This window comes from Typopeltis vanoorti, chromosome 23, assembly GCF_054136105.1.
Source record: "Typopeltis vanoorti isolate ZY-2024b chromosome 23, IOZ_Tvanoo_1.0, whole genome shotgun sequence".
Classification (NCBI taxonomy): Eukaryota; Metazoa; Arthropoda; class Arachnida; order Uropygi; family Thelyphonidae; genus Typopeltis; species Typopeltis vanoorti.
The window spans coordinates 4882439-4896046 of NC_143571.1; the positions used below are offsets into that span (position 1 = coordinate 4882439).

The following is a 13608-nucleotide window of genomic DNA, read 5'->3' on the forward strand; positions in this document are numbered from 1 at the left end:
GGGACCACTACCCAGACCGGTTTCGACCTTTATTGAGGTCTCGTCAGTGGGAGCTAGGCTAGAAATATCAAGATTTAGTAATACAGAGCTTATAAGTATTTTACCAGAACAAGTTGCCATAAGGTGTTTTAACCTTATTAAATAAAAATCTCTGGAGGAGATATAAATGTAGAAGGTATTTTACCTTGGGTATAGTAATGTTAAAAATACCAAGCAATTTTAAACCTGGTTTTACTCCATTTCCCAAATAAGCAAACAGACAAACAAGTCAAGTTTGCACCTGCAAGTGATTGCACTACCTGTAGGATCAGCTAGACTTGCATCACTTGCAGGTGCAAACTTGACTTGTTTGTCTGTTTGCTTACTTGGGAAATGGAGTAAAACCAGGTTTAAAATTGCTTGGTATTTTTAACATTACTATACCCAAGGAAAAATACCTTTTACATTTATATCTCCTCCAGAGATTTTTATTTAATAAGGTTAAAACACCTTATGGCAACTTGTTCTGGTAAAATACTCATAAACTCTGTATTACTAAATCTTGATATTTCTAGCCTAGCTCCCACTGACGAGACCTCAATAAAGGTCGAAACCGGTCTGGGTAGTGGCCCCTTGCCTTTAATACAAAACATCATACATCGACTTCTTGGAGATGTGTTTTGGCATTAAGGGTAAATATTAAGATTAGTGATCAGAGCTTATGCCACCTTTACCACGAGTTGCCTTGGTCTTGCAGGTGCAAACTTGACTTGTTTGTCTGTTTGCTTACTTGGGAAATGGAGTAAAACCAGGTTTAAAACTGCTTGGTATTTTTAACATTACTATACCCACGGTAAAATACCTTCTACATATATATATATATATATATGTAGAAGGTATTTTATATATATATATATATATATATATATATATATATATATTGAAAGTTTTCCACTTGGTTATACTATAAATTAAAGATGCTAATTAGTTATATTCTTGGTTTCATCCTTTATCCAAGTATAAGCAAACAAAGTTTGCTCATGAAATAACTTCACAACTGGGCTACCTGTTTCAACAACCTGTTGAAAACTACTTAATACTTAATTAATATATACTGTGATTGTTCATTTTTACTCGGTAGAAAATATTATAAATTAGTTTAAATGACTGATACCGAGAGATAATGAGGTTACATGGTTTATTTAAAAAGATACTATTAGTTTCGTTGAATGGCTCAACTTCTTCAGGTATCACAATCAAAGAAATATACAAAAAATAACAGACTTAAAAATTGCATTAACAGTGCTAGTACAAAAAACAGTAGTACATTTTGAAAACAGTAATGCGAGCTTGAGTTCCAAATAAAAGTCGACTACGTGCTGTCACGAGTGTGCCAGTATTGAACAGAGGCAATGTGTGCGTCAGAGAGACTGAAACTTAGATTCTTCTCATATCAACAACAGCCTAAGTTTCAATCTCTCTGATGCACACATTGCCTCTGTTCAATATGCACTCGTGACAGCACATAGTCAACTTTTATTTGGAACTCAAGCTCGCATTACTGTTTTCAAAATGTACTACTGTCGTTCGTACTAGTACTGTTAATGCAATTTTTAAGTCTCTGTTATTTTTTGTATATTCTTTGATTGTGATACCTGAAGAAGTTGATCCATTCAACGAAACTAGTATCTTTTTAAATAAACTGTCACCTCTTTATCTCTGGGTATCAGTCATTTAAACTAATTTATATATAAGTAGTTTTATATATATGAAAAGCACATGTCCACAAGGAGATGTGCTTTGCAGGTTTCAACCTCTATGAGATCTCACCAGTGTAAGCCGCCAGACCCAGAGGTGATACTAAGGCTGAAGTAATGCAGAATTCATATTTCATATATGAGTAGCCAAAAGGTTTCACACCTTATTATTAAAATACTCCGGATTAGAAAAAGTTGTTGGAAGTTTTTCCACTTGGTTATACTATAAATTAAATATACCAAGAAATTATATACTTGGTTTAATCCTTTATCCTTTATGAAACAAGTTTGCGTTTGAACTATTTTCAGGACTGGGCAACTCGTATAAAGAAGCTAAAGGCTTCACATCACTTGCCTTAGTATCCCATAATGCAATATATGATTTGCTCTAGTCCTGAAAACAGTTCAGGCACAAACTTGTTAGCTTACACTTGGATAAAGGATTAAACCAAGTATATAATTTCTTGGTATCTTTAATTTATAGTATAACCAAGTGGATAAACTTCAAACAACGTTCTCTAATCCAGAGTATTTTAATAATAAGGTGTGACACCTTTTGGCTACTCCCATATGAAAATATGACATCGGCATTATTTCAACCTTAACATCACATCTAGGTTTGGCTCCCACTGATGAGACCTCAATAAAAGTCAAAACTGGTCTGGATAGTAACCCTTTCCATAATGCACAGCATATGGGATACTAAGATAAGTGATGTGAAGTCTTAGCTTCTTTATACGACTTTCCCCAGTCCTGAAAATAGTTCAGGTGCAAACTTGTTTGCGCCTGAACTATTTTGCTTACAGTTAGATAAAGGATTAAACCAAGTATATAATTTCTTGGTATCTTTAATATATAATATAACCAAGTGGAAAAACTTCCAGAAACCTTATTCTGACCACCCAATAATCCCCAAAATTTAAATATCTGATATCGTCCTCATTTATAAAGTTGTTGGATAGCAAAATCATCAGCTCTTTCATCAGTCTTATTTGAATCATAATAATTGCTTCTTTCTTCTGAAAGTTTGAGAGATTTTCATATTATATGAACATCAGAGTATATATATTTTGAGAATCGCTCAAACTTTTAGAAGAAAGAAGCAATCATTCATCTTGCAACTTTATAAATGAGGACGATATCAGATTTGTAAATTTTGAGAACATTGGGTGGTCGGAATAAGGTTTCTACTTCCTAATGTCAAATTTTATTTTCTGTGCATTATTGAGATCATTATCGATAATTTGATGACTAGTATGACTGTTTAACATATGCATTCCTTGTTTTCTTTCTATCTGATATCTTATTATTGCAGCATTCCCTTACATTTATAGAAGTACCAATACACACCTCTTGAAAACTACTTATATAAACAAGCACACCATCATTCTGTTACAACAAAGAAGTTTGTACATCTCAATCATATCATCCCTCTTTCTGCTGTTTGCTAGTGTCTGAGTCTACAAATTCTAAATCTCTTTTCATAATAAGCATTCCATAATCCTAATATAATTTTTAACACTCTCCTTTCCACTCTCTACACTGTATCAGAATCACAATGGAAACCAGGCGACCAGATCTGCACACAATAGTCCAAGTGAGGTCTTATCGAGGACCTGTAAAGAGGCCAAATGACATCCTTATCTTTATATGTTAAAGTTATTTTGAGTATTGCAATTATCTTTTGAGTTGTATTTGCAATCTTTGCTACATGGTCCCTGAACTTCAAGTTGCTATCTACTAACATTCATATCCCTAGCCTGATCAGTTTCTTCTAGCATAACCGACCAAGATAATATGACATAGGATATCTAATCATGCCAAAGTGCATGACTTGACATTTACTAACATTGAACTGACATCCATTTCCCCATGGCCACAATTCCAGCTTATTGAAATCATTCTGCAAGTACTGCATGTGAGCAACATTCCTGATTACCCTAGCTTTGCATCATCAGCAAATAGCTGTATATTGCCCAAATCCTTCTCACTATCATTAATCTACAGACTGAATAACAGTGGACCAAGGACTGATCCTTGTGGTAAACTACTAGTTACCTTAAATCTTGCAGACTCACATCCCCAGTATACCACTTTTTGATATCTGTCAGTCAGCCACCCTCTTAACTATGTTAATATTTTATAATCCAAACCCATATTCTCCAATTTATTCAGCAACCTTTCATATTATATTTTGTCAAAAGCCTTAGCAAAATTCAAAAGGATCATGGTGTATCCAATTGGAGAATATGGGAACAATTTGCTAAAACATGACCTTCCCTTAGTAAATCCGTGCTAGTCATTGCAAAGTAGAGATTCACTGTCAACCCATTTCTGAATGCAAGCCTTAATCAAATTTTCCAAAATCTTCACCATCACTCCTGAGCTACTGATTGGTTGATAGTTGGATACATCAATCTTTGCACTGTCCTTGTGCAATAGGATTACTATACATTCTTTCCATTCTTAAATCTTCCCTGTTCTGGGATTCAAATTATATAGCCTGATCAAAAGAATAGCAAGTTCAGCTGAACACTCTTTTAGCACCATTATGGCAAGTCCCTATTGCTGAATTCTTACCAGTTTGTGCAACAGCTCTAAAACCTCCTCTTCATACACTTGAGTTTCTTCATAAGAGGTAGCAGTGAACTGAATGTTGCATACACCAAGTTGATAGCTTTTAGCAAAATGGACACTCATTAGTTGAACAACTTCTTCTGCATCTGTTACCCTCATGCCATCTGCATTTAGAAGGGTTATTCTTTCATATTCATTCTTTCTTTTACTAACAGCATATCGATAGAATTCTTGTGGGCTGTCTTTAGCTTGCAGAGCTAGATTTCTTTTCATAAGATCACCTTCACTGCAATGGTCAAAAACTGCACCTATGTATCTGGCTTTAGAGGTCCCTCACATTAGGTCTCGAGCTCCCTCTTTTTTTCCCACCCCATTATAATTTTGAATTGTTTCTACTAGTCACTCAACTGGTAGTACGTAGTTCTTTGCAACAAGTATTTTTATGCTTTGAAAATATTTTGAATTTAGAAAAGTATCTGCGGGCCTACAGAATTACATAATTTATTTTGTTCTTATATTGTGTTATGAGTTATTATTGTTAATAATTTATATTATGAATGCCAGCCAACACCTAATTCTTTCTACATGACTAACTCCAGTATATTTATTATTATTATTATTATTTGACACCTCCAGGGAGTCCAAAGACTCATCGAGGGAGAGTGTGCCAACAGCATCGAACGATTGATTCCCTTCCAACTACTAACCACATTCAAATTTGCTTTTGCCAGAGTTTGTAGCACATCACTCTCTTAATTTGTCAACCTATTCCTGATATCATCTTGGCTACTTGTCTTGTGCTCTTTCTTTCTCTCTCTACTGTTTTCTTATTCCTAAGAATCTTAAATATCAAGTCTCAATATGTCTCTTTTCAAGGTAGTGATCAAGTCTGTGGTTGATCAGTCCTTACAAAAGGACATAACTTGTCCTTACACGACAGTGTCCTTCTCAGAATTATTGTTATCATCTGTGTCACCTTTACCACCTTTCTTGACAGCTCAACTTTAATCTGTTGCATGATCACAAGTCTCATTTCTTTCTTTTAGCAAAATCCTATCCTTCAACCAACAATGCATCAATTTATAGTAGGTAACCCTATACAGTCTAGGGCAGTGGTCACCAAAGTGGTCGATATAACATTGTTAGGGGTCGATCTGGGCTCGAAAGAAAAATATAAGGCATCATTGTACGGGTAATATTTAATTCGGTTAACTTGGATTACCTCCATCCTGATTGACAATGCAATTACGAGTGGATCGTGGGAACAGTGACATGAATAGGACCTGTAAGATGGAGCAAGGTCATGAAAATAGTTACAGAGGCCAATCAAGTAGGCCAAAATGACGTATTTACCAATAAATGGATGTGAGTGGTTCCCGCTTGGCCGGAGGGAGATGGCAACATGTGCGCGGTCGCTTATTTACTTATACTTACACGTATTCGATCCCAGTCTCATTTTTGCCATCGACATACAAGTGAGCCTTAATGTTTTAAAATTCACCAACATACATATTATAATTCAATCGTTATTCATTCATGAACTAAACTTCTCTATGCTGAAGAATTGAGAAGGGCTGGTAGTAATACCAGTAGTTTATTAATACCAGTATGTTAATATCACTAGTAATACCAGTGATATTACTAGTGATAGTAATAGTAGTTGTAAGAGTAATATAATAATGTTCACATAAGCGTCTTTTTCGCTTGTCCTATTATAATTACGTAATAGTAAAATAGAGGGGGTCGATAAAACATCAAGAAACTCTTGAAGGGGTCGACGGTCAAAGAAGTTTGGCGACCCCTGGTCTAGAGTAACCAACATCCATCACCAGCGAACAATTGATCATTCCCATTCAAGCCTTTTACTATATTATTAATATCCAAACTGAAAAACAATCCACAGACAGTCCCTGTGATAAATCACTGGTCGTCCTCAATCTTTCAGTCTCTGTACCTTCCATACACAACTATCTGATACCTGTCAATCATCCACCTTATTTATGGCACTAGTTTATTTTCCATATACCTCTCCAGTTCATACAGTATTATTCTATCAAATGCATTTATGAAATCTAGCAACACATGGTACGTCCCTTATCCAACTTGGTCATAACTTTATCATAAAATGAAAATAAATCACTAAAATAGATATCTCCTTAAGAGAGGCATAATGCTCCCTACACAGTACCAATTCTCTATCAATCCATTCCTGAATTTAGACTCTTACCAACTTAACTACTACACCACTCCAGAGATATGAGTGATCCCTAATTTCATGCTACTGTTTAGACACAACTGAACAACCAAGTCAAAGGCTTTATTAATTTTTCCCACACATTCTCTCAATATATATGGCAAAATTCCATCTAACTTTGTTATTGTGTTAGTGCTGAGATATTGCAGTATCTCCAGTATGTATGTCTTGCTGGTACACCAAATTAGTCTCATTTGGATGACAGATCGTAGAAAAATGTCCAATCAGTATTTTGACTAGAGTACAGCTGTCATCAGAATATTATTCTTCTACAATTATTTAATTTTACATGCTGTATGGCAATTTAATTTCCTGAGATTATCTTTAGCTTGAACAGCTGACTCTTCTCTTAATTTAATTTTGCTTTTCTTACTTTGAAACTCTACCTGATGGGAGGGGTGGGGGTCAGATGCTCTGTTTCTGCATTATGTTTATATATATATATATATATATATATATATAGGTACTTTCAAATAGGCACTGCCTCCACTGAAATGGCGATTCACATTCCTTTGCTTTCCTGTAATCGTGTAAGAACACAACCAGCTGTCAACATCCATATGCAGTTCAACTCCAAACATATCAAACAAACTTCTCATTTTCTTCCTTCATTCCATTTATCTGTATGTTCTACAGAACAGCCATCCCCATAATGAACACCACTGCCAACTCTTCAAGAAACTCATTTAGATACCTTCTTTCTGCCTAACCACATATGCACTGTTATGTTATAGGTTTTGCAACCTCGTGTGTATAATTAATAAAAAAGTCTAATACAAAAAAATCAAATGCAATGTGTTGTTGTTGTTGTTTGCACCCATTTTAAAAGTAAACAGTCAACTAGGTTTCAATGAGGACAAATTTTTGAAAAATCTGCTTCTGTTAGTGCCTCAAACTCTTACTTGTGGATTTGTATACCAAACAAATGTAATAATTTCTACTTCTATCTTCACAGTTATCTGACTTCTTTACTTCTCATAATTCCTGCCACTGCCATCTACAACCTGACAAGATTTTATCCTAAACAATAAGCAAACTGGCTGGGGAACACACACACATACTGTATACTTTAGCCCAGTTAGCTCCAGCATAATTATGACCAAATCAATCTAATTCTCTCCATAAGCAGTCTTTTTGCTTTTTTAAACTGCTGCTCTAACTTAAGTATTTTGGAAGTTTTTTCCCACTTGGTTAGACTATAAAGTATATATTTAGTTTAATCCTTTATCCAAGTGTAAGCAAACAAAGTTTGCATCTGGAGTATCTTCAGGACTGGGGCAACTCGTGGCAAAGGTGGAGTAAGTTCTCATCACTTTCCTTAGTATCCCATAATGCAAAGTACCTTTGCCACGAGTTGCCCCAGTCCTGAAGATACTTCAGGTGCAAACATTGTTTGCTTACACTTGGATAAAGGATTAAACTAAATATATAATTTATAGTGTAATCAAGTGGAAAAAACTTCAAACATCTTTCTCTAATTCAGAGTAATTTAAAATAAGTCTAATAAGTAATTTAATACCTTTTGGCAACCCTGGCTTCAGTGGGAGCTAGAACCAGTGGTGATACCAAGGTTGAAGCAATGTAGAACTCATATTTCCATTGCTTCAACCTTGGTATCACCACTGGGTCTGGCTCCCACTGAAGAGACCTCAATAAAGGTCGAAACTAGTCTGGGTAGTGACCCTTCCCATAATGCATAGTATTATATATGTCCGCAAGATGTGCTTTGCATTATGGGATACTAAGGAAAGTGATGAGAACTTACTCCACCTTTGACCAGCAAGGAAGAATTTTAGTTTTGGGAAGAGATAGAAGTCAGAGGGAGCCAAATCTGGGGAATAGGGTGGATGTTGCAACAATTCATAGTGCATATCCCTTAATTTTCACATTGCCAGAGTGCAGTCATGGTGCATTGTCCTGTTGAAAGATGATTTTTTTTAATCAACCGGGTCTTTTCTCACGAAATTTTTCTAGTAGTCTGATTAAAAGATCAAAATAATATTCTCCAGTTAATGTTTTACCCTTTTCAAGATAAAATAAAATAAGCAAAATGCTTTAAGCTTCCCAAAACACCGACTGAACCGACTTTGTCTTCTTTTGTGCTGAACAACCAGCTTCTGTCCACTGTTTGGATTCTGTTGTGTAATGGTGAATCCAAGTCTCATCCATAGTTATAAATCGACACACAAAATCAGTTTTATTCTTGTTAAAACGCTCCAAGCACTGTTCAGAGATTTTCATGCGAGTGCATTTTTGATCTGCTGTGAGCAAGCATGGCACCCATCTTGCACAAAGCTTTTTCATTTGCAATTCTTCGTGCAAAATATATCCTACACATTCTTTTGAAATATCTATAGTTTCAGCAATTTCATGCACTTTGACTCGCTGGTCATCCTATACCATATCGTGCACTTGATCAATGATTTCTGGTGTTGTCATCTTCAAAGCTGGTATGGCCACGTTTAAACTCAGCAGCCCATTTCTTAATTGTCGAAAACGAAGGAGAAGAATGCCCATAAACTTTAATGAACTTTGAATGAATTTCTTTTGCTGTTAAACCTTCTTTCACAAAGAATTTTATAACCACATGATACTCAATTTTATCCATTTCAAGGGATACAGACAATACTTTTGCTTCAGACAGCTGTATAAAATAAAGTACTTGATAGAATGACTTGCAATTTCACATGGATGCTTATGACAGATCTACCAACTTAGAACAAAAAATCATGCCGATAGTGTTGCTATCTATGGTCAGCAACCATAGATAGCGACATATGAAAGCAACCATAGATAGATTGCTATCTATGGTTGGTTTCATACCACCCTCGTATATGAGAACAGTTACTTCACTTGAAAAGTTCTTATAAAAGGTTCCTCACATCCTATATGGAATTCAAACTCCAGATCTTTCTAAAGCAAAAATATCTCAATATCCTGGTGAATGTACTATGGAGATGCTGATTTTGAAGGAAACACTAGAGAGAGAGAGAGGCTGCTTCCAAGGGAATAAAAATAGGATCAGAATTATCATGTCAGCAATGAGAACAGGCTGTAAAATATCTGGATTATAGAATATCGTAAAAAAGGCAAGAAATAGGGGAAACTTGAAAAATATAAAAAAGACAGATTTGGAAAGATGGATATATTCAGAGGATACAAATTCAACAGCTGTTAAATATAAGAGGTTTCATGATCATTTCTTCTAAAAGTAAGAACAACCAGAAACACTAGAGTGATCTTGACTACTGCATCCTTCAAGCATTAGCTCTAGCATTCTTAATGATTACCTCAAAAATCTATAATGATAGTACTGCTGTATACATAATGTTCTTTATGTATAATTTTTTATATGCCCATCCAATGAACCTAGTTTCAAAAAAAAAAAAAAAAGGGGGGGGGGGGCAACTTATTCCACATCATCGGAGTTTCATTCACTAGTATTTTGCAAATTTGATTCATGTTCCTTCTCCTTTTTGATACTACATAAAAGGACATAATGGAAGAACGTATGCAAAGTATTTATTCATTATAGCCAAATGGAATTTTGGAAATAGTGATAAATGTTAATTATCAAAGTAAGAAAGTATTGATGGACTGCATTTAACTATTATCTGAACAATATCATAATATTGTTCAGATAAGTAAGTATTTAAAAATCAAATGATTTAGTTTCATATCAAAGATAAATATACACAAACACACAACCAAAAGAATAGTTTAATTTCATATAGAATGACTTCTTAAACAAAATATGGTTATGCATATTAAACTTGACTTCTTTACAGAATGTAGACGTTCAAAATTTTTCAACCAGTTGGAATGATGGAATGGCATTCTGTGCTCTTATTCATCGCTATTTCCCTGATGCTTTCGATTTCAGCACTCTTAATCCCAAAAACAGAAGGCACAATTTTGAACTAGCATTCAGGGTTGCAGAGTAAGTAATAATTTAGAAAAAACAAACATTACATGCATGTATTTTTTTTTTAAATTATATATATGTATATTGTGTGTATTCATTTCCATACTTTTTATTTATTTTATTAGTTTTGATTAACCAATGCATATTTGGTATTCTCGAACTGAAACTAAGTAGTTGTGTCGTTATAATTAACAGGAAATAAATATTTAGTGATTATTAGATTTACATATATGTAGCTAAAATGTGTTTAGTAGTAATTAGCAAAGATCAGGTAGTTTGCTTATGTTCCATTACCATTAAGTTTTTAATGAATACTCTCATTTCTTAAATGTTGCAAAGTGTTGTTCAATTCATGAGCAAACAAAGTGGAATTCGTCATATCTGGAGAAGTTTCAATGTTTAATAATCGGAAATGAGGTCATGAACTGGTGAGACAGTCCAGTGGAATAATAACATGCCCTAGATACTTAACTTGGACTATTATGTTTAATGCAAGGAGTGTCAGAAATAAAGGTGCTGCGTTTGTGGCACTGACTGAACTGTCAAGTGTCAACTCCATCCAGGATGTTAACTATTATGGATCTCTAATGAGATTAATAATGTGTAGTAGCATAACAATATAGTGAGACTGTAATCTCTTCCATCTCACAGTAAGTATTCTGTATCTGTAGATATATGTGTTCATGGGATCTGTTTGCCTGTTTTAAAGGATGAAAAACCTAAATTTCTGGGAGAAAAACCTTCCATCTCTATATGAAACAGCTAACTCAGTTTTGACTGAAAATTCATGTCATTAGGGTTATTAAAGTTTAATTAATAATACAGTTAATTAATAAGTAATAATATAAGGTCTTCTCAGTTATGTCATGTATCACATTACGTGGCTCTCATGTTTCAAATCAATTCATTATTCATGTCTACTTTGTATTGAACTACCATTTTCCACTGATGACAGCCTGTAATTTTCAGGCTGAAATATATATAATATATTGAATAAATATTATTCACTTATTTCTTTGTGTTCACTTATATTTGTGAATAATAAATATTATTCACTCATTTCCTTGTGTACTGAAGAAACCATATGGCATAAATATCTGTAAAAGAACAACTTTGACTAAAAAGCCCTGGTATGATAACGGTTCCTTACGTCATAGGATTTGAATCCAGGTCTTTCTAACGAAAGGGCTCTGATAAAGCCAACTGAACTATGATGACTCATGCTGACTGAACCAGCACACTCAAAAATTATTGCAATATGCAAAAGAATTATTGGTTAACAGAACATGATATACATATGATAAGTATTTTCCGTTTTCATCTATGATATACATAGATGAAAATGGAGGAATACAAAATCATCGAGGACAAAAGGGGAGGGTGCATTGTTAATGATAGAAGAGAAATTTTGTCAATTCAGGATGTAGGTAGTAAATATTGATCATTTTGAGTTTATTTGGCATGAGGTTGAAACAGAGTATCATATATAATAGGGTGTTGTTTATAAGCATAAGAATACAAAAGATGTTGATAGCAAAATGTTTACATAAAATGGTTGGTAAAATAAAAGAGTGATCTGATAGGAGATTTTAATTATGGGAATACAGAGAAGATAGTGTATTAAAGAAAAGAGCATACATTTTTTTGAGTTTTTGAGAGATAACCACCTTAAGAAGCATATGGAGGAAGCAACTGAGGTTCTTGGAGTTTAGATTTTGTGACAGCTTCAACATGATGTTAGTTATGAATGACATGGGAAGTAGTCGAGCAGGAGGAAAGATACAGTCAAAAGGGAATACGTATGTGGAACTATAAGGCAGATGATTATGGGAAAACTGTAGTCAACTAACATTAGTAAGGTGCGAGGATAAATTGTGCATGAAAGAAGTTGTCAGAGAATAAGGTAAGAGGGAAATATGCAATGAGTGAAATAAGGCAAGTAGTATTAAAATCAAAGTTGTTCCGGAGGAAGTATAAGAAAGCAGGCAATAACTAGATACATAAGAACTATAAGATGGTGCAGTATGAGAGAAGATTAACCTGTTAGGAGATAGGGATGAAGTAGCCAGCCTGGTTGGCCGAGTGGTTAGCGTATCTGCTCTCCAACCAAAAGGCTGCGGGTTCGAATCCTGCTGTGGGCATGGATGTTTGCGATTGTCTGTGAAAATAATAGTGGTGATGGTGGACAGTAGATGGCGTTGGTGTAGATGAGGCAGTTTGTGAATGAGGTTGAGTGGTGGAGATGGAGAATTGTAAAGTAGGTGCCCTCCCTCGATGAGTCTTAGGACTCCCTGAAGGTGTCAAATAATAATAAAAAAGTTCTTCCACTATGTGTCAAGAAGAAGAATGAATGCAGAGCAAGGGTTCAAACCAAACTGGTTCATATCAGTGATAGAGATAGACTCTTGTCTCCTATATAGAGAGCTTTAATATCCATGCATATCTAATATCCATCATCACTGATATGATGTTATGACATCATATCAGTGATGATGTCAGTGATGTCAGATCAGTGATGACATGTTATGAGCCACATGATGTTATATATGACACAATGCAAAGACAAACTGAGGAGACCTTATATTACTACTACATGACATCTCCCCAGGCACAATCTGGTAGTGGGATTATGTGCTAGCTGAGGAAACTTCCTAAATGTGTTATCAAGTTCAGTCCAATGCAGTAACTGGTAGCCAACATGCAGAACTGCTGTACTATCCTAAAAGATGAACAAAGTTCTGCATCTTCACAGTATATTTGGCATGACCTTGAAGGGTATCTATCACTCACACTGCATGGTAGATTTAGGGGGAGGAGATCTGAAACTGTAACCTCTGGGGGGGACCAAACATGATAACAGCAATTTCAGGCCTCCAATTAGAAAATAAGCAAAGTAGTAGTGTTGCACTGAGCAACAAAAGTCATCTGCCACCTAGAAGAATGGCATTTCCTCCAACTAAAAAGATATCTTTTTTACAGCAGGAAAGCATACTGGTATCACGAGTCCCTTAGGTGGAAATTGACTTGACTGAGAGAGGCTGCATATTATGCTTCACTGGCCCATACTAAACTGTGATCATTTTAAAAACTTTTGTGCATTTTTTGATGTCATACTT

At 34.9% G+C, this 13608-nt stretch overlaps 1 protein-coding gene across 5 annotated transcripts in view; it reads left to right on the top strand.

Moving 5' to 3' along the window:
• Positions 1 to 13608, top strand: part of LOC150093587 (smoothelin-like protein 2) — a 133284-nt gene that overhangs the window by 15010 nt on the left and 104666 nt on the right. For all 5 annotated transcript variants that reach the window (XM_090413111.1, XM_090413107.1, XM_090413108.1 and 2 more), the window contains exon 2: positions 10356 to 10507. In XM_090413111.1, the coding sequence (XP_090269237.1) occupies positions 10356 to 10507 (152 nt within the window). The remainder of the gene's footprint in view (positions 1 to 10355; positions 10508 to 13608) is intronic.